The sequence below is a fragment of the Streptopelia decaocto genome (assembly GCF_964273445.1).
Source record: "Streptopelia decaocto genome assembly, chromosome: 9".
NCBI classification, from domain to species: Eukaryota; Metazoa; Chordata; class Aves; order Columbiformes; family Columbidae; genus Streptopelia; species Streptopelia decaocto.
In genome coordinates this window covers 19136796-19162367 of record NC_138664.1, presented here as the reverse complement: position 1 = coordinate 19162367, position 25572 = coordinate 19136796, and the positions used below count along the sequence as shown (strand labels likewise).

At 41.9% G+C, this 25572-nt stretch overlaps 1 protein-coding gene across 5 annotated transcripts in view; it reads right to left on the bottom strand.

Annotated features, from left to right (window-relative positions):
* Positions 1-25572, bottom strand: part of DAPK2 (death associated protein kinase 2) — a 49853-nt gene that overhangs the window by 5558 nt on the left and 18723 nt on the right. For 3 of the 5 annotated variants that reach the window (XM_082061369.1, XM_082061368.1, XM_082061370.1), the window contains 8 exons: positions 18496-18717; positions 11554-11692; positions 9538-9667; positions 8367-8415; positions 7693-7719; positions 5582-5734; positions 4212-4257; positions 1692-3311 (listed from right to left, as the gene is read on the bottom strand). In XM_082061369.1, coding sequence (XP_081917495.1) covers positions 2676-3311; positions 4212-4257; positions 5582-5734; positions 7693-7719; positions 8367-8415; positions 9538-9667; positions 11554-11692; positions 18496-18717 — 1402 coding nt within the window. In that variant the 3' untranslated portion in view covers positions 1692-2675. Of the gene's footprint in view, positions 1-1691; positions 3312-4211; positions 4258-5581; positions 5735-7692; positions 7720-8366; positions 8416-9537; positions 9668-11553; positions 11693-18495; positions 18718-25101; positions 25118-25572 lie in introns of those variants that run through there. The other 2 variants (XM_082061371.1, XM_082061372.1) reach the window with 2 other exon arrangements.

The window sequence follows — 25572 nt, the reverse complement described above, 5'->3', positions numbered from 1 at the left end:
ATTTGACAGACTGAAGGGAAAAAAAGTTCAAAACCAGATCTGGTAAAATTGAAAAGAGAAAGGCCTGGAATCAACCCTCTGAAGATTATGGAGTTTATGGAGTGACAACCATGCCAGCAGTTCTGATCTGCGTATTGTAGGAGGTGGATAACTCAAATATTTGTACTGAACTGGACTGAAATGCAACCAAGCCAGACACCTAAAGAAGCAAAAGTACTAAAGGAGAACAGAAAACGCATCAGTGAGGATTTAAACATTTTTTCAGCAAAATAATTTATAATGTTTATGAGACAAAAGATTTACTTTTCTCACCAAATGCTCTAGGTCTAGCATTTGTGCAGATATCTCAGCAATAATTCAAGGAGCCAAGCTATCAGCTAGGCCTCTTTCTTATTTAGATCTCTACACCATTTGCATGCAACAGAAGTGGGATATTTCAGCATTAAACACCATTTCCTCGTGCTGCAAAGGGCCAGCACGGTGCAACCAAACACCAAGAAGAAATCAATTGGAAGCGGAAAAAATGTCACTGGCTAAATGTCAGCTGTACAATCATCATGAAAAATTTCTGAGTGCCCTTTCAGCAGCAGAACTAGTGCTGAATCCAAATAGTTCATTTTAGCGCACTCCAGACTGTTAAGAACTGCCTCTCAATTGCTAAGCAGCCTGCAAACCAGCAGCTTCTCGTTTCCTCGGCCATCAGAACAGCTTCTCAAAAGGCACGTGGCAGTGACCTCCTGCAGCTCGGGAAGCACCAGCCTCAAGGACAGAGTCACAACAACATTAACCTCACCCGAACATGCTCAGGAACAGAGTGGCCTCATTTCATGGTCCTTCTCATTGTGCCAGTGCATTTGTTCATAAAGAAAAATCTGCATTAACAGAGAATACGAGATCATGGCTAAGGCAAGGCAGACTCTCTTTCTTGATAGTCTTTTCTGCAGATACTAACTCTAACTAAGCTTTAAGTTACTTTTTAAGAATTAAAACTCTCTCCCTCATTAAAAAACTCCTGTGTTCTGGCTACTCTGGACAGTATCTTGTGGGTTTCCGGCTCTAAGGAACCTGCAGAAATGACAACTGAAGCACTTTGAGAGAATAAAAAATGGACGTAAGTAAAATTCTCAATTCTGTTTGTTACAGTGGAGCCCAATTCTCCCCAGCCATCAACACCAGCTTGCTGGGGACATGTCTTGGCTATATACACTACTGTGAGACTTTTTAAAATTTTACACCCTATGCAAAGAAAGATGCCAGAGAGGGGACATCCAGTTTCCATCCTCCACTGAGTACCATGACAGGAATAACAATACCCCTATTAAATAACTGTTTTCAAAACTCTGAATTTTCCCCAGCTTCTGCACATCTTTACGAGGATACGGCAGCGTCCGCTGTACGCTACACAAATATGTGTGTATATACATGTAAAAAGATCCACACTGGATGGACTGGAGCAGTGACACGAGGACCCCTGGCTACTGTCACACTGATTCTTGTAGCTGCATAACAAGTTCCTTGCAGCAAAGCACAGGTGCAGTAACTTAGCCCAGAACCTGGGTAGCAGCTCTTGTCTGCAGACAGAAGCTCCACGTCTCTTTTTCAGTCAACTAATTACACCATTGGGGAACAACTGCATCCTGCATGAGTAACTATTTATTGTGTCCAAAAATAAGATGGATACACCTCTGCATATTAAGACAGCACAACCAAATTACTACTTTGAAATACAGGACAGCAGGGCATGATTCAATTTTGGGCCAACTTTTCCTATACCCCGTAAAACTTAAGAATAAAGAAAAACTTCACAGAAAGAACACTAGTCTCCAAGCCCACACCATAAACAAATTAGTTGTAGCTTTGTCATCTTTACTGTAGAAAGTAAAACCAGAGGTCTATGTTACCATTTATCACTAACAAATTAATATTTGCAGTGTAAAATTACATACACGGTTAATTGATCGGGTCATTACAAGTTCCCAATTGTGTCTTTTGAATAGGATTTCTTTGGTACAGGACAGGAAACTCAGCTGGATTTTAAACTAAATTATCAACAGCTAACACCTTTGATGGTGAAATATTTCACACTGCTTAACTGGCCAAAAAATAACTTTTCTTCCTCAGCAGCCACTTCACAGACAATTTCCACAGTACTATAATAGCTCAGTGCTAAGTTACTACACCATTTACTTCTCTTTACAGGACAGATTTAACCCTTGCAAATATTTCCATGGTCTGTAGAGCTGCCCGCAGCAAACACACAACTGTTTTTCTTCATCCAACCAAAGATGCTATCATGAGATTTTTATTCGTTTCCAGGCACCCAGCTTGTAGTGCGTACAGATGGACCTACTCTTTATTCCAATGTATTACTTAGTAATCTTCAGGAACTGTAACACATGATGAAGTCTGATACAGGCAACGCAAAAGGCTGTAGGTAGGGTTGGATGTGTCTGTACCACTGTGATAACGTAGTTCCTGTAAGTTCAGCCACGGAACATGGACAACACCAGCAACCACTGCGAGTTTCTGGTTTTGGTCAGCATCTCGTGCACTACATTGGATTGCCTGTTTTAGTTCTAGGTGATGGTTTTTTTGGTAGAATCTATGCACTGAAAACTTTTTAAATCGCTGCACATTGAAACAGGCGAACCCTGCACCTAGCCTGATCTACAACATTACTGATTTGATTCTGCCACATCAAGATTCAACCCTGTAAGGAATTCTTCACAGCGAGATCTGTTTAACAGCTCCATTAGCGATTCATTGATATCTTTGTTGAAAACAGAGTCAAAGTTTCCATTCACACAGGCTTCATTTTCCAGTTGAAAACTACTCATTAAATCCTGTATCCACTTGAGCTCCTCAGAAAGCTCTTGGCTGAGAGATTCATACTGACTCTGCAGATCAGCGTATTTCCCGGTTATGCCTGTAAGACTAGCGCCTACAGTCTCGATATCATCCTGGAGATGTCTTTTCAGCGACTCCATTTTACGGTATTCGTACTTCAGCTGAGACAGCTTGTGCCTCACGCTTTCGTTCTCTTCTTTATACCAAGCTTCTTTCTCGTTGTAAATGGAAACCAGAGCATCAATGTCCTCCTGCAAGGAATCGTGGGATGCAGCCAAAGTGCTGAAACCCCGTTCCGTAAGTGAAATGTCTTCTACTACCCGGGCAAAGCGCTCGAAGTTGATGTAGGTGTTGTTGGGAGGCATGCTAGAATGGCACTTTATGGTGTACTCTCTCAGGCGTTTTGTCTTCAGCTGTGTGTTGTCAACCTTCTTGTTTTCTTGGACTTTTGCTTCTTCTTTCAGCTGGTGAGTCGTCAGACAGAGGAACCAATATTACTGAACGTTCACAAGACAGTGCAGTAATTCAAAAACTCTACACAAAGGATGCAGCCTGAACTTCCACAATGCTGGGAGATTCTTTGCTCCCACAGATTTTCCTTCATGCACTTGATTAAACAAAAAAAAACCAAACAAACACCAAAACGACACAGAAGCATAAAAGTGAATGTGGCAAGTGATGTGCATTCATTCTGATGTGATAAGTGTAAATGACGGGGCTACAATTTCTTTTCATGCTAATTTTTAGCCATTAACAGTCTCAAAGCTACCAATATTTGTAAGAGGAAAACCAACAATCCTGAAAACAGTCCGGTTAATGTTGTGTGCAATGCAGAGCAAAAACTGAATTTCAAACATCCTCATTAGTCATGCTGAGATTAGCCAAATGTATTTTCAATAAGAGACTTATCCACAAAAGCAAGCAACGTTTATGATGGAAAAAATGTATACAGATGCACAAATGTAAGCAAATCAACACACTTGATACAGGAGTTATATCTTGAGAGAAATGATATTTTCCACACTGACAGCAGTCAACTCTCAACTCAAGAAAGCACTAAACCCGAGGTGTAGCGTATGTGCATGCAAACAGAGAAAAATGCAAAGCCCAGTCTAATGCAGGATACTGTAAGTGCAACAAACATCAAAGCTTTGTCCCCTTCTTTTTGGAAGTTATGATAATAAAAAAAGTCATTTGCAGAAATCTAATAATTTAGTCAGACCCAACCAGTTTCTTTCCAGTGCAACCCTATGACACGTAGGGTCTCTAAGTACTTAGAGGACAGTTTCCCACCAGTGAGCGAGACCATGTTCTCTGCTTTGCTCATGGTAAAAAGCAAGATCTGTGTCTTTATTCAGTCTTACCGTTATCCATGGATGAGACAGAGCTTCCTGAATTGTAAGCCGTTTCCTAAGAGAAAAAACACACAAAAAAGCCCTCACAGACTTGAATGAGAAGCACCTTGTACACAAGTCCACTGACTCACACTTCTGCCAGGCTTCATATGAAGCATTTATCAAGATAATGCCAGGACTAACTCAAATTTCAGGGTTATGTTTCTCCATTAGGCATGCTGCTTGTGTGTAATTTACTAACTGCTCTAAGTTTCCGTAAGGATCTGTCCTTACTTGATCAAAATCTACCTGTATTTTCATGCATCCTTCCATAAAAAGCCACAAAACATTACTTTGTTTTGTTCATCCTACATGCTTAGAAAACAAAGTCTTTCTATGCACTTTTAATACAATTGTGTCTGAATCAAGATATACAACATTAATTATATCAAAGCTGTCCTTTGGAACACGGTATCACATCTCTGCAGGAGTTGCCATTTCCTGAAAGCAGCATCTCTGAAAGGAATACTTCAAACCTAATCAAATCCGATCAGTCCTAACTGGCTTCTGCTTTGGGGCAGTTGGGTGAACAGCACATTAAGAGCACTGAGAAGACCAGGTAAAAACACAGCATTGCATAGGGACTACACAACTGAGGTTGCTAGAGCTGTGCAAACCTCTTGTTGAACCCCACCCACTCTAAACTCTTCTAAGGCCTGAAGATCTGCAGAAATCTTGACCAAACAGCTTGCCATCTCCTCTCCAACACTTATTTTTTCCCCTAATGAAGCCATTAGAAAGAACTGCAACGGCCTGACTTCGGTCTAGCACAGAGTTATGGGAAGGAGATGCTACTTGCATAGGTCTGTGGTTCCTATGAAATGGGAATAAAGACCTGCAAGATCTGCATACCTGAGGTGCAAATTCTAGGTGACTGCAACAGATGCAGAGACTTAAGGAAAAATTCCACTATGAGTATATGTGAAGATTTTCCTGCCCTTGCACCACTGGGAGCAAATTCTGGGTTCCCCTCACCTCCTTGCAAGTAGTTCATAATAGATGGCAATATTGGAGTGGTAGTTATCCGGAACTAGAGATTTTGCACAGCATTTTCAGCCCTTCACTTTTCAGGGCATTTCAAGCCCTGTTGTACCAGCTTGACTCGGGTGAGAATTCAGTTCTGAAAGTGAAATTTAACCAAGGCGGCTTTGGTTCCTTTTGTCAGGGCTTCCGGGTGCAGTGATTAACTAGTGCACAGCAGCAGAATTTTACCTCCTGTCTGGCTCTTGAAAGGCAACACGCACTGCAGGGAAAGCCTTTCAGAGTACTCGTCAGGCTCCATTTCACCAGGAAATGGTGAAATCTTAGAGACAGATGGATCTTTCTGAATTTTCACTTACCGTATATCTTTCACCAGGAGTTTCTGAATAAAGTCTTTTGCCAGGTCACTGGTATTGCTGAAAAATTCTTCATCGAATTCATAATTCACAGCTGTGATGTTGGCAAGCGTTTCTTGTTTAGTTTCTCCAAGGAAAGGTGATGCACCACTAAGGCTAGAGAAGCCAGAAAGAAGAATCAATTGGAAAATCAATAGCAGAGGTCCCCTAATGAAATTACAGTGACTGTGTAATATACTCATAGGACATTTGTGGACCTTGTGTTTTAGCAGTCGTGCCATGTGGGAAAGAACAGGTCCAGCTTCGGCTTACTACATCTGTGCTGATGAGTCAGACTCATTCTGAAAGTCTCTAAAGCAGCACTAATGTGCACACAGCCAGAAATGCACAGATTCACTGAAGCCATTGCTAACCGAACTAGAAAAACCTTCAGCTGAGGAGAGTCTCACCCACAGACACTAACAGGCAGAAGCTTCTATTGGTTTCGAGTAGATAAAGTAGCATTTCTACAGATTGCCTTGGGTTAGGAAAAGCCCTGTCCCTACTGCTGCTCTGTCCACAAAGCTGCTGACAAGTTCCCTGCACAGTGGGGTCAGCCAAGAGACCTTTCTCAGCTGGAACCAAAGCACAATGCGTGATGGGAAGCCAGGTGTGTGGCCTTGCCGAGGGGCCAACTCCTCTGGAGAGGTAGGGTCATGCTGCTCGTTAAAAGGAACCCCCAAACAAAAGAACTTTGGCTGCAGTAAAATCCAACTGGTTTTGAACAATGCAAAATTTCACTCTGTTGGCATTCTGCTCCAACTGCAAGGATATAATGGAGCCACCATCATAGTAAAATGCTGTTCAGCAACCTTTTACTTAGACAGAAAAAGCTTTCATCCTGCTTTGCCTGTCTCTCAACTGTGACTGATGACCTTCACCTTCGATGGCTATTTACCTCTGCTCCATAAAACTCAAGTGTCAGAACAGATTCATTGCAGCCTCCTCCTGCCCTGCCTTCCCTCCCCTTCCTCCCTCCCCAGTCCACAGGGATGCTGGCTTGCAAAAGTCTGCTTTACAGGAAATGTTATTTATACCAAGGAAATTGATCTCATCCCTTTTAAAAATCTTCTGGGCTATTATCATGCTTATCTATTATATCTAGCTTTGATAGCACAGTTCCAGGATGCAGCAGGCTCAAAACAGGACTGCAGCAAACTCCTGGGATCTAAATTGAGGTTTTGCATACTAAACTGCTTGCTTACACAATCCTGCTCAGCAGACCTTTTCGCCCAGGCTGTATCGCCACTACCCTGTTGACTGGGAATTTGGAGGTAAGCAGAAAGTCAGACAGGACCACCTGGGCCACTCAGCCCAGTCCCCAGCTACCACACATGGTTTTATCCACAGAATAAACACTGGAGTGCATAAAGTATTTCATCTCCCTCTACAATCACATGATGACACCAAAGCAGCTGACACAGCACAGCAGTATGAGTGAGGTCCTCCAGTTGACTTTTATGCAGCAAATTTCACCCAGAACCCACAGTCAACCTCACTTCTTAACAGGTTTTACATAGTCCCTCTTAAGCCTTTGCTCCATTTCTGTGGGCCACAAAGAAGGTGAAAAGACGACACTTTGCTACAGATGATGGGCCTTGTTCCAAAACTAAAGCTTGGAAACCTGCCCTAGAGCCTTGGTTTCTTTTTCCTTTCCCCAAACTGTGCCATGAAGCAGCTGTAATTCCACCTTCTGGACCTTCACTGGAAGCCAAAGCCAACAGTGCTCTGTTCTCTGATGCCGGTACTATTACACTTTCTGTTCCTAATCTCTCCACACAATGGTAGCTCATAGGTCTTCTATGAGCAACAAATACATTTGGGCTTTTCCATTCTCTACCTTTTGGAGCTGATGAGGTCCCACAAGAAGCAGACATGCCCAGTGATGCTGGAGACATCTTCTACCCCTTATTTTAAACTTGAAGAGGCTGTAGGGTAATGTTTGCCCTTCAGACAAACCGCTTCCCACCCGTGTGTGCGCAGCGCCCTACTTAACTGACTGAAGGGACAAGCTGTTTCATAATAGTGCAACAGAGCTTTAGGAACGCTTCCACAGGAGAGTCTGTTGTACTCACAGTATGTAGGTGATGACTCCTATGCTCCTAAAAAACAAAGGCGATTAATTACAGCGGTTCTACATGACCTGTATTCTTCTTAACATACACAATAAGACAACTGCGATACAGGCAGGAGAGCAGTGGCTTTAGATAACTGTTAATATGTCTCAAAGAATGGTGTTTCAGGAAAAAGGTGAATTTTACATACGCTTCAATTAATGTGGATATTTGAAGTCTCTTTACATATTTTTCCTCTAGCAGGTATCTATTACAGTGCACATCAGAAATACAAAGGAACAGAAGGCTGTTTTCTTTGGGGTGACCTCTCCGGCCTGCCTTCTCAGCAGATCAGATTGGTACGCAGGTCTCCTCTGCATGCAGTGCTGTTACAAATAAAGCTGCCACAAGCACTGCAGGGACATGTTCTCTTTCAGGAGAGCTCCTCTGCAGCGGACAGTGGCAAACTGTTAACTCTGAACTGCCATCACTAAAGATTTGCCTTGTAATTTTGCAGAAAACAAATATTTTCATTGAAAAGAACGCATAAAAAATTGAAAGAGAGAACAAAGACTTATTAACAGCACTTAAGTTTTTGGTTTTGTTTTGCTGCAGTAGTATGGATTCTATTCGGAGCAAATTGGGGAAAAAGTAAAAGTAGAGCAACCTGAAAAAAAAAGACATTAAAATCTTACCACATATCTGCAGCTAGTCCAAGCGGTTCATAGTTCACTATTTCTGGAGCTGTAACAAAAATTTAATCAAACATCAGTAATTGAGGTAACAAATCTTTACCAGGCTGAATTGTAGCAGGTCAAAAATTACCGAGAGGGAAAAAGGAGACAGGAGGGAGAAGGAAAGGTAGTTACAGGATGTACTGTTTATAGCTTGATAGTCCGCAGAGAAATCTGAGTTCACAGGTGTCCAAAAGAGCATAACGCAACTCAAGAATAAGGGTGAAGCAGATATTATACAGTAATTACAGGGCAACTTATACCAAATAGCAAATAGTTTCACCTCCCAAGGATACTGTCACCCCTAAGAATCTGAGCTTTTGTTTTGTTTTTAACTGGTGCCATTAAAGCTAGTTTCTAATGGTCAGGCAGAAACAGCCCTTGGGCAAGAGATCAAAATTACACACCAGACTACAATTCTGTCCATGTCAAACCCTACTATCTTGATAAGAAACATTTCCTCCTTGGAAAACATCCCCATAGGAGACTGCATGCAAGAGAAAAGACCAAGGCGAGGTCATGATGAACAAAGGTGTCTGTAACAGTTGTGTATTTAACTGGAATATAAATTACAATTCTTTCCCCGCCTCCGCAATCTCCAAAAACCAACCCCAAAACCTCTAATTGAAACAAGTAGAAGGATTAACCTAAAATCCAAGGAAGAATTATGACCAGTGAGTAACAAGAATCAGGCAGAAAAATGTAGGGGAAGGTGAGGGCTTTGTACTCATCAGGTGTACAGTGTGAGGCAGTTTTATGTAGAATGCAGTGACAGAGATGCCAACACAATTGTGTACCCGTGCACTACAATGCAGAGACCTTACGTGCTCCAGGGAACAAGTAAAAAAATTATTAGAATTTGTATTTGCAGAGTTTCACAATCTCAATCCTCAATTTACATCTCTAAATACTTATTTGGCAGCAACCTGCTCTCACAGGAGTAGCACATGTGATTTATAGAAAGCATCTTTTGGCTATTCCAGAAAAATAAAGTAAACCTCTAGATATAGGTCACCTTGATATAAATGATATTGAAACTACCTCTTTTCCCACCTTCTTAACTTTGAAAAGTTGTTTCAAGACCCTCATGGAACTTGAAAAACAATACAAAGGAACAGGGTTGGTCACTCACCTACAAATTCTGGAGTTCCAAAAATGTTTTTAAATTCAACTCCATCTTCTATTTTGTGAGCCAGGCCAAAGTCAATGAGTTTTATGTGTGGAATAGGGATGTTCTTGTCTAGAAGCATAATGTTTTCAGGCTAAAAATAACATGAGATAAATCTTTGTTATTATAATAAAAGTATCTTGGGAAAGTAACAGAGTTCCCAAGTGGTGTTTTTCCTTCACATATAAACACTGTAGAACAAGAAACAAACCTGTGCATAACCATTTACAACTCATTCTTTTGAGAAAGGGATGACAACTGTGAAATTTGACATCACTGAATGGACCAGAATTTCAAAAAAGCAGAGCAAATCTAAGAAGAGTAATACTTTCATTCCTCTAATTTTACGTTATGCAAAAATCTGCCTTTCTCTATCTTCCTGTTAGCACACCTAAGCTTATTTTCTTAACAATGGCTATTGCCAGGACAAAAACAAGATACCAGATAGGAAGGACATTTCATCAACTTATATCTCCAACTAAACTTCTCAGCATTATTTACTCCCTACCGTGGCCCTATTTCACAGATTTCAGAGTAAACTATAGCTTCAATTTATCTCCCATGAAGAGCTTTAAGTCAGTAATTTGTCGTAACTTAATCATAAGCTCAAGAGCAAGAGTGAGACAGTTTGATTCCCTGCTGGCAGCTGCCTGGCCTTTTCACAGCAGCTCCCGCCATGGAAGCAGCTCCTGCTCATCAGAGCTGCACTGGGAAAGAGAGCAGCTGAATAATTTATTGTCATAGCCATTGGACCAAGGAGATTTTAGCCTCAGGCTAACAAGTCTGGTTTTCTTCCATGGATCTAAGACATATGTGTTCACCCCAGATACACGATGTGGATTAAAGCAGACAGAACAGACTGAAATGGCAAAAAGTCACAGTCACTATTTTATTCCTGATGTAGTGTAAGTCACTGTAGCTTCACTACAGTTGATGGAGCCCTGTCAAGTAACGAGATAATTATGAATCATCCTCTATCTAATCAGATCACTGCTTAAAAATACATGTCTTAGTTAACACTAGCAAAACTCTGAACCCAGTCCTATAAAATCTAGGACAGTTATTCTGCGAATATGTTTTAGGTCATTTGATATTCACTATCAGCGAAATGATTCTTTACTTATCCTTTCTGATCTGTAGCTTGCAACTCTTCTAACATCTTCACTGACCACCTGACATCACTGGTAGTAAATATCAAAATTAGTAGCTAGCCATCAGTATAGAAAAAGTTGCACCTAATTTCACAATAATTTCATGCCACTGGACATTACACTGTTTTCTAACACACAGCAGAAACTTTCAGTCTTTGGCTTCTGGATTCATGTAGTAATTTCACACAATCAAGTGCACGTTCACATATCTCCTTAAAAGAAGAGAGACAGTCGAGAGACAGTGCATTGTCTAGGCCAGCTGCACTGACACCAAAGTCAAGGACCAAAGCTACAGACGTCACCTGCTGTGGTAGGAAAAGAGCTTTGTGTGACATGCTTGCAAGGCCTAATTAGCTAATAAAGCAACAAGTCTTTCTGTTAACCAAACTGTACCAGATAACACAGACTCCTCACGTAATTCTAAACACAGTGGGGTGGAAAGCACCAGCACTTGTTTGTAACTGGACCTGGCCCTCCTCTTCCCAAAAATGCATTTCTTCTGTACATCATTACAATTTCTTTATTATTATTATTTTAAAACAGCATGCTTTGGAGGATACCACAAATGCAAACAGCTGAAGGATGAAGACTTACAGTTTCCTTTTCTCAGTCACTAAATAGAAGCCCATCCAAAAGTTATCATAGGCCTGATAAAGAAGATTATCTTCCTTGGAGCACTCAGCTGCGAAGTACATTTCAAATGTACTTACCATTTTAGTCTTAGTCCTAAATTTTAGTCATGTTATCAAATAAAGATATCTAACAAATTGTAGAAGGTACAGTCTGTCATTACAAAACAACAATAACAGTTTTAAATCAGCATCTTTACCTTTAAATCAAAATGAGCAATTTTCTTCGAGTGAAGGTAATTCACACCATCCAAAATCTGCTTGATGAATCTGGTTGCTTCCTCTTCACTCAGAGACTCCTTCTGTGCCAGGAAATCAAAAAGTTCTCCTCCAGAAACCCTGCAAAGCACACCAGAAAACATCCCATTATCTACTGCATTGTACGACATAGAATAAGCATAAGCACAGAAAACTGAAGTAGCAAAAAGCCTCCATACAGTCAGGAAAAGCCACTCTTGACAATCTAGGGCGTTATGTTCTGCTCCCAGGTGTGCCAAAACTTCCTTTGGGCTTCCACCCTCTGCCCTGTAAATGAAGGACTAGGTTTCCCTAATTCATTGATGCTGCAAAGGTTTGATTCATCAAGGACGATAAAGGACCAAAAAAAATGGTACACTGATGAATCTAAGATGTACATATTTCAATAGGCAGACTTGGATGTTAACCACTTTAACTGCTATTGTTCAACATTTTCATTTTGGATGATACAGAGGAAATAAGTTGTAAGAGTCAACAACTGTTAAAGAATTACTCCTCTTATCACTTACCATCAGAAACATGAGGCAATAAGATCTGCCAACAGAAACTCTCTTCTTTCCAGAACAGTCATTACATTGTCCTAACACAGATTCTTGCCCGACTTAACTGATACGAAAGCACTTCTTGTGCTGAATTTAAGAAGAAAGCAGATTGCAGCAGCTTGGAAGGTACCTAAGGCTGTCTTGCCAGATCAAGGAAGTGCTATTAGTTACCATGAGTTCTTATATCAAAATTGAAATACATTCCATGCATATTTAGTACATAAGACTTTTATTTTCATTTTTGTGCCTCGCATTGAGAGCTCCAGTGCTATTCTTCTATGTATTATGTAGTAGGATGTTCTTTCGTGCAACCACCGCTCGGACCCCGGGCTCCTACACAGCACTGGTGGTGACAAGATGGTGATTCCTACTCTGCCTCTTTCAAACGACTGTGAACAGCTACAAAAACTGCCAAGAGGAATCAACTGCGAACAAGAACATGTCAAAAGCCACAAAGACACTGGGTTTATTTCTCAGCTTCTACTGTTGCTGAGGGTGACAGCAAACCTTGGTGTTCCAAAAGCAGAGATATACGCAGGGCCTCTTGACTTGAGCATTGATTATTGGGTATTTTTTCACAGCTCCCACATAGTCAGGAACTTTCTAAGCAACGTGAGGCAGGACACTTCACCTGGGCAGAAGTCACCTCACTTCACCTGCACAGAAGTCATTTGATGCTTTCATTGTTACAACTAAATGGCTGGCAAACAAGAATAAACTTAGATGACCCAGGAATATGTTGTAACCACTGTCTCTGGCTGCCGCCTTCTCCTTCCTATTAGTTACTCGGCCTATGAGACTCTAATTCAGCCTCTGGTTTTCCTTCTAGGTGACACATTCCAAGGGTCCCAGCACTACCATCATCCTTGCTGGACAGTTATTTTCTTTTACCCTGTGCATTTCAGGAGCCAGGGAACATGGTCTGTTTTTCACATTCTAGTAGGTTTAGGGGGCCTTGCTTCGTTAGTTTAAAAATTATTCCAGTTGACTGCAATAATGTGACAAGCCAGTAGAGAAATTTGTAAGTAAAATCTGGTGGTGTTTTGGTGAAATCTGTTTACAGAGAGCAGGCAAGTCACTTTTGTCCCATTTCCTTAATGACTTACATTCAAACGGTGCTTGAGCAACCACCCCTGGCCAGCACTATGGCCCAGTCCCCAGGAAGCCAGCTGTACGGGGACACTTTCTCCTACTTTGCTGGAATTTAAGCAGGTAGGCACACCACTCTCTCTTCCTCTTTTACCCTGTAAGACCTGCTTGTTCCTTGGGCTGCGCTAAGGATGTCAGAGGAGCCTGGAAACTTTCTTTTGAGGAATCTCCTTTGCTACACAAAGGAATGTCAGAAGATTGCTTAGCTGCCCAGACCAGAGGCATTTAATTCCTTTTCTCCCTTGCTGCCCCCAGGAGTGCTCACTTCAAACAGCTGGGATAGCTGCTTGGGGCACAACAGGGATTTTGCCCCAAGGCAACCTCAGCAACATCCCAGGCAACCAGCTACACCTAAGGCACCGCTGAAGAAACTACAGCCTGCAAGAATCAGGACCACAGGAGATTGACTTGCTAGCTCCTTGCTGTATTTTCCCCTCTTCTTTCTAGCTCACACAAACCCTGAATCAGGGGGAACTTCCGAGGTACAGAATACAACATGAAAATGAAAAAGGAAACAACAACAAAAAAAGATTCAGGGAGACTGAAGTATGTCTGTTACTTTCTCAGCAAAGACTCTCCCTCTTACATCTACTACATGAGCATTTTGTTTTCTGAAGGTCAGAGATGGGCATACATTACAAACAGTACATTAATCTCCAGCCTTTCATGGTATAACCTAAGACATTAGCCTAAGCTGCAGGCATCTTAGTAGTCTAAAGGAAAATTCAGTAGAAAAGAGGCGATGAATTCTTGTTAACAAAGACTCGGGTTTAAAAAACAGGCTTGAGTAAATTGTATGAAGAGAGTGATGAGCAGCTCAGGGCAGGACCATTCTTATCCAAGTTACGCATCTGAACTCAGAAACTCTCAGACAGAAGAGACTGAGCAATCCCCAAAGCCAGCCATCACGGGATCCCAGAAAAAAAGCAGATCAGCACTAACTCCTTTGCAGTAAAACACTCATAACTGCACTACAAGTTACATTTGAACACTCAGGGAGGTGTGTTTTCTAAATCTGTACCACCTGTAAAAGAGCAAATGCTCCTGTCTCAAAGGACCTTGGGTTACAGAAAAATTCCTCTGTCTGGTTCCATTTCTTTCCCTTCTACTCTGTCACCTTATTTCCACGGCAAAGCAGCAAACAATGGATACCTTTGCTCTTCCTTCAAAGTCCAATAAAAGGCAAATGAAAATGCCTTCTTGCTTCTTGGGAACAGCTGTTTATTTTGTGTACACAACCTTGACACTTTCCAGTAGCGGAGACTGACGTATCAACCGAACCTGCCCTGAGGCTGCTTTTGTTCTGGCACAGCAGGCTCAAGGCAGGGCCCAAGAGACAGCACAGCAAGGTCACAAAAACCTGAGCAGAGCATGTCCCTGCACAACGTGCACAGGGACGGGCAAACTGCGGACCTGCCACCCTGCACGTAACAGCAGCGCGGCTGGCAACGCTTTCCTGCTCCCGAACAGAAGAAACAGCCTGCAGAACCAGGTCTTGTCTGTGGCAGCACAGTGAGTCTGGGAGAGGGACAACATGGTAGCCAAAGCCTCTTTTAAACACCAGGGTACCTTCTTCAATTAATCAAGAATACTGGGGACGTGCTTTTGAAACTGAAGTCCACTGTAGCTTAATTAATGGGCCAGGTGCTGTAACAGATATTTTGATAAACTGCAGGGAGTATGAGGCTCTGATATCAGAGCGTCAGGAGGAGAGATCTGTTTATAGAGATAACTAAATTATCTTTATTAGCAATTATTATCATCCTCAATGTGTATACAGCAGTCAAATGCAGTGGCCTTAATCAGGTCAAAACTTTGTTTCACTCGGCCTTCTAAAAGTGCAATAAGCTACAGCCTGACAATAGGACACACAAAATGCATTAGGCCATGTGAGGACAGGAAAAAGCAGACGGTAATGAAATGGGAGGTGGTTTTAGCACCAAGTAGCTGCCAGTCAGAAAAAGCAAGCTCCTTTCCCATCTTCCAGTGCATGGCTAGACAGACTAACATTTGGCCATAGAGATATACTGAAAAATTCACAGATGTCTATCACCACTCATTTGCCATCCGCCAGCAGTCACATCGATCTCCAGGAACGCTCCCCGGCCTCACCGCCGGCTCCCCGGGAAAGCTCGCGGTGATTTCAGCTCACTCGGGGATCAAAGCCACATTGCCTGGATTCCATGCACAAGACTGAGGCAGCTGCCCTATGGAACACATGGTCTACATAACTTCAGCTACAGTGCCTCTGTATTTCATGCTTCATACATAAAGAAAAATTGAACCATTTACTCCTTATCTAAAAATGGTAGTAAGTAGGAGATCTCAGGCTGTCTCCTTCTTTGTAGCTTTACTTTAGTACCATAAATTGACAGCTGAAGGATATGTCATCTTCTGCACAGCTCCTCTAAGACTCAGAGCTTTGTAACCTAGATGATATTAATTCCACAAGAGAGGAGGGGACAGCCCCCAAAAGGCTAAACTGATGTATGCCTTCCCTCCCTACATGACAAATTTCTTCTCCTTAGGCCATGACCATACATTCTGACCAGCAAAGCTGCATTGATTAGAACTGTTTCCACTCCTGGCTCTCATGGGTACAAGCACACAACTCTACTCTCTCCATTATGTGACAATGTTGAGGTTTCCCTGAGTTCTCAGAGGAGATGAGGAAGGCTGAGCCACATAAATACACACAGATACAAATCTGCACATGTACTAAGAATTTACTTCCTTTTGAACTCCTTAAGGTAGACCAACAGCACACACTATGAATGTACACAAGGAAATTCTTTGGACATAGGTCATCTGTGCGCAGTTACTTTTATTACAGGCTTGATCCTCAGCCATGAAACACCCAGGATGGCAATAAGTCAAGTGCCAAGTTTCATCCAAACTCATTATCTCAGTATAAGTTTGGGCATAAAGAGACCCAGTCACCTGGGGCCTCCTCTGTTTCATTTCTTGAAAAAGTGAAAGAATTTTATCATGGCAGTTTATTTTTAACCAATAATTGACATTACCCAACTGCAAAGTTTGCTTAAAATGACTCTCAAACTAACATATCGACAGTAACACTTAAATTTGGGGACATCCAAATGTTTGACAGCATTCAGCTGTAATGCAGAGATACAAGTAATCTTGCTGTGACCTTGCAGCTGCTACAGGTCAAATCTAATATGCATCAGAATGGTTGGCAAATAGCACCGAGAACAGAAAGGCAAACAGCAGCAGGCAACTTACTTCCCCTCCTGACTTCCCAGTGAAGAACTTGAATCCATGGCGAGCTCAGGAAGCTGAAATGAATTACATGACCTAACTAAAGTGATGACAATTTTCTGCAGCATCTAATACCTCAGCATACTCAATCTGACAGATCAGTTACTCTAATAATCTTCCCTTGGTATTGCACACTGGTAAGCCTAAAAACAGCTGCAGCTGCTCTGTGTGTCCTGCTCTAGCTCAGAAAGAGCAACTCTCTGTTCTTTTGGGATACCACTTGTTCCTTCTTACAAAACACCTACTTCAGCCTCTCTGATATAAGCTGAAGCCACGTAAACAGGAATAACTCTTCCAGTGTCATTTTGATTCATATTGGGTTGCAAGGCCAGGAGGCAAAAACGCTGTTTACAGAGAAAAGCTCTCCCAGCCAGGCTGGACAGAGGTGGTACTTCTTAAAAAAACAAAATCGACCTCCTACTCCTCTCCATTTGTTAGGGTCCTTCTACATCACATTACATTTTACAAAAGTGAAGAAACTCCATCACACATACATTAGAGTCAGCATTGAAGTGACTGTGTAAACTTTAACCTCCACATGCATTTCAGACTAATGTCACATAACCAACCCCTGCATGCAATCCCCGAAACATAATGACTTTGAAATACTGTTAAAATGATATGACAGCTTTCCAAAACACGGTCGGGGCATGTCTGTCCAAATGGCGGCCTTTAAGAATCTCGAGCCAGGCAGCAGAAAGAGGCAGAACACATTCAAACAAGTTGTCTTATAAGAGATTACATTATTAGCCTGTGGTCTGCATCTGTCTCCAATGTTTCACCTCAGTTCCATCAAACACACAGGAAGGGCAATGGGATATAAGAAATAGAGTATTTCTAGGCTGATGGAACAAACAGCCAAACAGAATTCACATAGGCAGTTTAAGAGCTATAGCAGAGACTGGCAATTTTGATACTGCTTTAAATTCCAATCAGCTGGCATTTCTCTATATAGTAACCCCTATTAGCCAGGTTCTCCAACTTTCTTTCACTCAATAAAATTAAATACACACAAAAGCACCAAAGGTGACTCCCCAAAATGCAAACGCATGTTCCAACTAAGCAAAGCTTCTTAGCCAAGGCTTGGTTAAGATGATTCCTCCAGTTTCCCTGGGCTGTGCACCCTTTTTTTCCAGGCAGGGACAAGCACGTGTTGTGCAGAATGAGCTGTTGTCCCGTCAGCCTGGACAGAGAAGCGGGTGCTGCTGGCTTTAAATTTCTTCTTAAACAGTATAAATCAGTTTGCATTACAGAGCCAAATGTGTCTGATATTCACCTTGAACCAGCAGCCTGGCCTCCCAATGGGTCACAGCACAGGGGCGAGGCTACAGCACAACCTAAACGGAAGGGCTTCCCCCATCACATGAGGAAACAGCACTCTGCTGCTATTCATCCTCCATAGCCAAAGTCTGGGGATCAAAACAAAGCCTCCCCTTGCCCTCCTGCCCTCTTTTCCCCTAGTCTCCTCTAAATGAGGAAAATACAGGAGTAGTAAGAACGGCTGCAAATTTTGCAGAGGACTTGATGGCTTCACATGCATTGGAAAAGATCAAAGCAGAAAGAATAAAGAAATGAGCATTCGGTGGCCATTTGTGCTGCCTCCAAGGTCCACGTCAGGGCAGCACCAGCAGACATGAGGTAATCCCTCTGTTAGCAAACTGTTTTCAAGTTGAGAACACTCCCTGGCTCGCTAACAATGGCCTCAGCTGATGTTGAGGTGCACCTGCATCCCCAGGGCGCATGGATGAACTGGGGGCCTGTTTACCAGCAACCTCATTCAGTTCTGCTGCCAAGATCTGTGAGAACACAACAGCTCCATTCTAACAGCAGCTTGATGTCCTGGCAGCCTCCGCAGCCCTTTCCGGTTCCTATTTCCCTCACCGTACCGCGGAGTTCAGGAAGCCCCTTACTCACAGCTCCAGGATGAGGACCACATCTGTCTTGTTCTCGTAGATGTCATGCAACTTGATGATGTTGGCGTGCAGAATCTGCTGCAGAATAGCAACCTCCCGTTCGATCTCCTCACGCCTCACTCCGCGACGGCTGGCCCGACTCTGACGTTTCTTAATGAATTTAGCAGCATACTCCATACCGGTGCTTTTTTCTCGGCATTTCTTCACTATAGCAAACTGGCCACTGCAAGGACAAGAAGATAACAAATATTTTCTTAAAGCTTACATGTAATCACAGCTTCCCAAGTAAGCCATTCATATACAAAGCTTGATCCTGCAACCCCTGAGCAATCCTGCTAACCATACAAGCTTGTTCTTAGTACAATAGCGAGGACTGTCAGAATTAATCTGTTACAGTCACCAGAGCATAACAAGGCAGCCTCCTGCTGTGCCCGAAATTTAGCAAAACCAGGAAATGTCTTGCAAGAAGGGAAGACAGATGTTACAATCTCTAAAAACCAGTTCACGTTTAAATGAATAAGATCTGCCTCAAAAGGTTCAAATTACCACTCCTGCACTGGGTAATGCTTAAGGCATCCAAGTCTGCAACACACCACTGGATGTTCTGAAAGGACACACACCATTAAAGTGTTTCCCTTAAGAATAAGCTCTCAGAAAAGAACTCAAAGGATTGATAACCTTTTGGAAATGTAAAACTGGCCTCCAGTAACCAATTTTCAAATGAGAGAATGGTTTGTTCATATTTCTCCACTGCACTTGATAATTTAGCTGTAAATGTAAAAAACGGGGTATGTGCGGCTTTCTCACTGCACTGCTCTTTTGTTTCACAGACAAAGAATTTCCTATTGCGCCAAGTAGTGAAGTGGCCACGTTAAAGTTTAAAAGACATGCAGCTGCCATTTGCCCATAACATTTTTCTCACCGTGGCTCCTAAAGTAAGATATTTCAGTCCAGCTGTAAAATTTCTCACGTATCTCCTAAGAGGGAGGTCAGCTAACAGTAACCCTGCAGGTTGCAGCCTTATGTCAGCAGTGGGAACCTTCCAAGATGAGACAATTGCTACTGACTCTTCAATAGTCAAGTAGGGGACCCTGCTTTGTTGTTCTTTGTGTGAGCTTCATCTTTCTTCATCACGCTCTTGAGAGACACTGTTTGAACTTAGAGAAGGCACCATCTCCACAGAGTTATGCTCCCTCCTTCTCTATTGTCTTGTGAAAAAATAACTCAAATCAAGCTGAGAGATATCAAAATTAAGAAAAAAAAGGTGGTCTGCAGGTAAGCAGGGTTTGAGTGATACCAATTCTACATAAGGCAAGAATGTGGAATGAACCAGTGATTGTTCAGAGGATCCTTTTGCTCATCGCATTTGGAAGGGACAACTTTGTTGTATCTGTGTTGTACCTTAGAAATGTCTAATCTAAAATCATCACAGACATGCAAAATGAAGCCATTAAATCATAAGCGATTACTGTGTGTTTGCATTTAGTCTACAGAGGACATGCTAAGAGAGCTACTTCTACCTTATAAAAACGAAGGGAAAAGGATGATCTGCAGCTAAAGTACTGGAGGGATTTGAGGGATCCCATCTCTGCCATTTAACAATTCACTTTTGCCTCACCAGCAAAACAAGAAGGAATGTTTATTTCGCACGGTCTGTCTATGGACACTTGTACGGTACTTGGCATAAAGGTGTCTGTCTCCATTTGCTGCGACAACCAGTGCTGTGCCATGCAGTGCAATAGACACTTGTCCAAACTGACTCCGAAAAGCAGACAAAAACCACACTTAAACAGAAATACATCTCTTTTCATGAAGGATCACTCAGCATATTTATTATAATAAAATACCTGTAGCTTCTCAGGTTTGATTTACATTTGTAATACTCAAGCAAAGTATAGTCGGTATATAGATTTAAATTTATATTAACTCCTTAGGTTGAATAGTGAGGATAGCTAAATACTTGTTAGTCTGAAGTTATGTGCAACTTGTATGGCTTGAGATTTCATCAGAAACTCTAAATTTCAACTACTCTTTACTAAAATAGGATAACAATTTCTCACAGAATTAATGCAAAATTGCCTTGTTTGGACACAAACACTCTCCAAATATCAAGTTTTCCTTAGATCTTAAAAAAGCAAAACTCAAAAACTGACAGGTTTGGAAAAAAGAAAAGCTAGGTTAAAGCACAAAAAGCACTGATGTTAATTCCTTCAAATAAAACTGATGGACACTCACCATTCTCCTAGCTCAAGCACTGCTTGCTCAAAAGTAATGATGAGTAAGAACATTTGGTCTTGACAGAAACATCAGTTCACACATAAACAAGGTCAGTCCATTCCATTCAGGATGAGTCTCATTCACTTAACTGCTCAATAAGAACCCCAGTATTCTCACAGATTCAGTGAAATCAATCACTTTCATGCAAAGTATTAAAATAAACTGCGTATTTTTAAATAAATACGCATGTTCTGATGAACCTTCTTGTACCTAATGGCATCTCAGAATTTTTTTACTTTACGTTTCCACACTAGTGCAGACCTGGATGTAATGATGTGTAAAGTACATAATAAAATGGGATGAGGAATTTGAGCTGGCGGACAAGGAGCTACTGGGGAAGTGCTGTAGTGGCAAGAACAACTGTCAAGGAAAATTACTCCGCTAGCAGCATTTGGAGATTGTGTTTGATAGGACTGACGGAGAGCTGCTGCCGACAATTCTTGGAGCAATATCTCTGCAGGAAAAGCTACAAGAATGTGAATGGAAAGAGGAGTCGACTACTTTTGTTTGGACACTAGTTAAAGGACCTCAGGATCCACCTGAGTACATCTGTGATTCCAAGTAGCAAGAACACTTTATTACCGCCCTAAACCTCTTCTGCCAGAAGCTCCAAGCTGAGGGTTACTGCTTGCTATTTATTTTCCCACTACTAGATTACAGGAGCGATTTATCAAACTTCCTTTTGGCAGAGGGAAAGAAAAGACACAGAATCTGCCTTGCGAACAGGCCACGTATATCCTGTTACAAACAGGACCATGGTGGGCATGTGCACCAGACAGCTGGGGAACTGAGCCTATAGAATACGGTCATGAGCTTCAGTTTGCTTTATTTAAGTGTACAACGCACCTTGTGGTAACAGGGAGATGAAAAACTAGCAAGCTGTAAAGACAGAATAGGACTATAGTTAAACACATTTTGGCTAAAACGATTGTTTCATGAAAGCTGCATTTTGTTTTGGCAACTTGCTATCAGAATGGGGGCAGGAGTAAGCAATACCTGTATCATATTTGGAGGCAAGAAGCACCAGCTCAAATCCATGCTTCACCCTTCTCATAATAATTGGAAGGAAAAACATGAAAACTAAGTACCACATGTGAACCCTATATCCTACCAAGCATTCCTTAGTCAGAAAAGGCTCGGGTTTTATCAATGAGTATTTGACAGAACCATACTTCTGAAAAAAAAAAAATCAAAAATATTTCATCACATTTCCACCATGGAGCAGAAATAAATGTTAAAGTTCTAGTAAGCTGTATGGCCAGGAAGCCACAGGAGAAATGTCTGAGAACAGTACAAATAGCGACCCTTGCCTGGCACGTGTAAAGCCCCACAGGTCTGCAAGATCCTACCACCAAAAAATAACACCTTATCGAGCCTTGTCTCCTCAAATTGAAGAGTCTCTGCTGATGTCCAACCACTTTACAAACAGACAACACAAGACAGTGAGCTCCTTTTTACCCCCAAGAGCAGCCCGGTCCTCCCCTGCCACAACGCACTGTACGTCTGACAGCTCACTCTGCAAGAACTGGCGGGTTTCCAGTCCCAGAACACACATTCAGTACCAGACATTTCCTTACTCAGGGCATTACATCCAGACTTGCAAGGAAAAGACTCATCTTACAGATAACCTCAACCTTTAGCTACTGTGATTTTATCAGCCAGGATTTCTTTATACAAATCACAACAAACTCAGTAAGTGCAAACCCCCATGACTACACTGTAGAAGCACTGAGCTGTTATTGTTTTCAATATTATTATATCCTTCACTGGCTTGGTGAATGAGAGATGCAAGAACAGTTGGAACGTAAATTATGCAGCATACACTGCAATTATATTCAGAACCTCATAATTATATAATGTACTTAGTGCTTCATTAACACAGATGTCTGGTTGGAGTCTGTCTTAAGGCTACAAAGGCAGAGAAATGAAAAATTAAGGCTGTCACTTGGTGCTTAAAAGCTAACACTCCATGGCAGAGGCGGCCTCTCATTTCAGAGGGTTCAAACAAGGCCAGACAGCCTGAAATATTCCTTTTTGGTTTTCATTTTCGTGTGTATCCCTAAACACTTCTCAGGAGAGAGGCAGGAACGATGGGACAAATGTACTTATCCCTTTAGGAATAATCAACCAGAAATGGAATTGAGACTGGAGCTGTTTGTCAAATCCATTAACTCGTTCATATTTCTGCCTCCTTGATTTTATCATTATGAGCAAGCCCTAGAGGACTCGAGAGAATGAAATTCCTGCTACAAAATCCCCAGACTTGCCTTAAATATCCTACTAAAAGAGTTTGTTCTGTAGTGCTGAGAGCTGCCTGTATAAAACCATGTGGGTTTCATGTTTCTGTTTGATTTTTTTTCTTCATTTTTCACAAGAAACACATCGTGCTTGGTCCAGACTTTCTAAAGAGGCATGGTACTAATGTTGCCGTGTTTGCTCCCTCGAATCCTCTCTAGGGACATAAATTCTGCCAGCAAAGTTCAGGGAGAAAACATTTTATGAGTGCTGATTATGGGAATGAACACAGTCACTTTTGCTTTTAAAAAGCCCAGTGATACTGTGACACAGCATAGGAATTCCTGTCTTGTCCTTTTACATACTTCAGGCTCCAGGACAATTGTTCATTACAATATCCACTCCCTTGTAATCTACTTCCCCCCTCCACGTGTATCCACGAACACGCACTTTACCTGCTCCTGTCCCCATCTTTATGGCGTTTCTTTTATCCTTTAAAAACAGACTTCTGCAGACAGTCCCTACTGAGACAGCTTGTGATGGAGAAGAGGTTGCATGCCACAGGGAAAAACACAACTGCACAATTACTTATCCTAGCACATTTAAGCCAGTTACAATGCAGTTACCCACAGCACTGCCCGGAGCCCACTTACCCATTTCCCTGCTCACTGCAGAGCACCTTTGCTTTGCTGATTCCAGGGTCTGCATTACAGCATCACAGGGTACTGCCAAAGTATTTTCTGACTACCTTAAAGACTGCTGTCATAGGTCCTGTGGAGACCCATACAGCTATGGAGAAAGAAAAAACAAACAAACAAGGATGTCTCACTGGTATTTTACGAACAGTCAGACACACTTCGGATTTCTTCTTAACTATAGAACTTGTCAAGTCAGGGACCAAGACAACACCATTTCTGCCCCGCCTAATGCATTTGCATTCAGCAAACATCAGTTTCCCAAAACATTCAATCTAGGCTAGAAAAAAAAAACAACACACACACACACACACAAAGAACAAAAACAACAAAAAAAACCACACACCCAAAAAACCCACAACAACACTATGTCTCTCTGACACCTGAATAACAGCACGGAGAAATTGAGCCATTTACTTCATTACACATGGGGAGTCCGCGGCTGATCTCAGACTTGAAACTAAATTTCACAGCTCAGATGTGCACATTTCAGCCAAATGACTTCACCAAAATTCATGGGGTTTAGTATATCACTGAAATGAAGATGACTTGGATCATCAACAGCAGCATTTACAATACACACAAGATGAGTGCAGAGGCTGACACTTCCCAACTTATCTTAAATTTAAAAAAAAGAGTCTGTTCACTTCCAGAAGTACAGAATGTTTCAAAAATATGGATCCAATTTGAAACCACTACTGCTTTGACATGATGTCCATCTTTTTGAAACACCCTGTATTTTGGCCAGCTGTACAACAGCCTTGTCACTGGTTCAACGTGGGCCATCCTCAACTGTGGCAACAGCTCAAGAGTATAAACAACAGCAGCTGCAACCTGTCACTTATAATCTAATTGGGTACAACATCAAATCTGTCCATCATTAATAAGGAAATTTATCCTAGCAATGAAGACAACTTATTATTTGCGTTGCTACTATTATCTAGGAGATCTGTCACTGAACAAGAACACAGAGACAACATTCCTGGGTGGTGCTGGAGTCTATTTCCAGAAGCATGCTTTAGAGGAGCACGACTTCAGCTTAATTGTTGCGCAGTTCAGGAGAGGATGTGGAAAGCGTGTAGAGAAGAGAGAAACTGGACAATCCAGAATAACTTCTTGCTCTTTTTTCAAAGTTTACTTTTAATAGTGGTTCTGGAGGGTAATGCCCTGGGGCAGATTTTCAATGGAGAGAATGACAGAAGTGCAGCCTGCCAGTTCTGAATGCCCCAACGCGGAACAGTGGTACTGCTACAGAGCAGTAGAATAAAGCAACTCTTCGTATAGGTATGGGTTTATACAAACCTTCCCCTCTGATATGCCAGTAACACCACATCGCTGAGTTGCTGTCATGAAATGCTGAAAATATGTAAACAAAATACTGAGCTGCCAGCCCAGGTTACCTGACTCCAGCCGGGCTCTCCAAGGCCAGAGCGGGGTGCAGTCAGGAACCTGATTCTGCCATTTGAGAAGAGCAAACCATTTCTTCCCCAAGCATGTTCAGTCTGTTTCTTTATGTCCTGTTCTGTTCTTAATTCACTAAAGAATTCTAAAAGAGAAGATTTATTATTTTTGGTAGTTGTTGTAACTTGAAATTCCCATAGATGATATGTTAGAATGTGTCGACAGGTACACTTCACACTAGAATATGTTTTCAAGGAGTTCTTTGAAAAGTAAGTGAACCTGTCACGGGACAGTGCTCTGGCATTCTGCTGGTAAAGAGGCCCAGATGAGCCAAGACAATTTCCTTTGGAACTGATCTGCAAGGCAGCAACCTCAACAGCTTCAATGTAATTAGGTTCCTACACACTTGATGGAAAATAGCACCTTAGTCTTTCCGTACTTGATTAGTAAAGTCTGTAAAATGCAGGTAA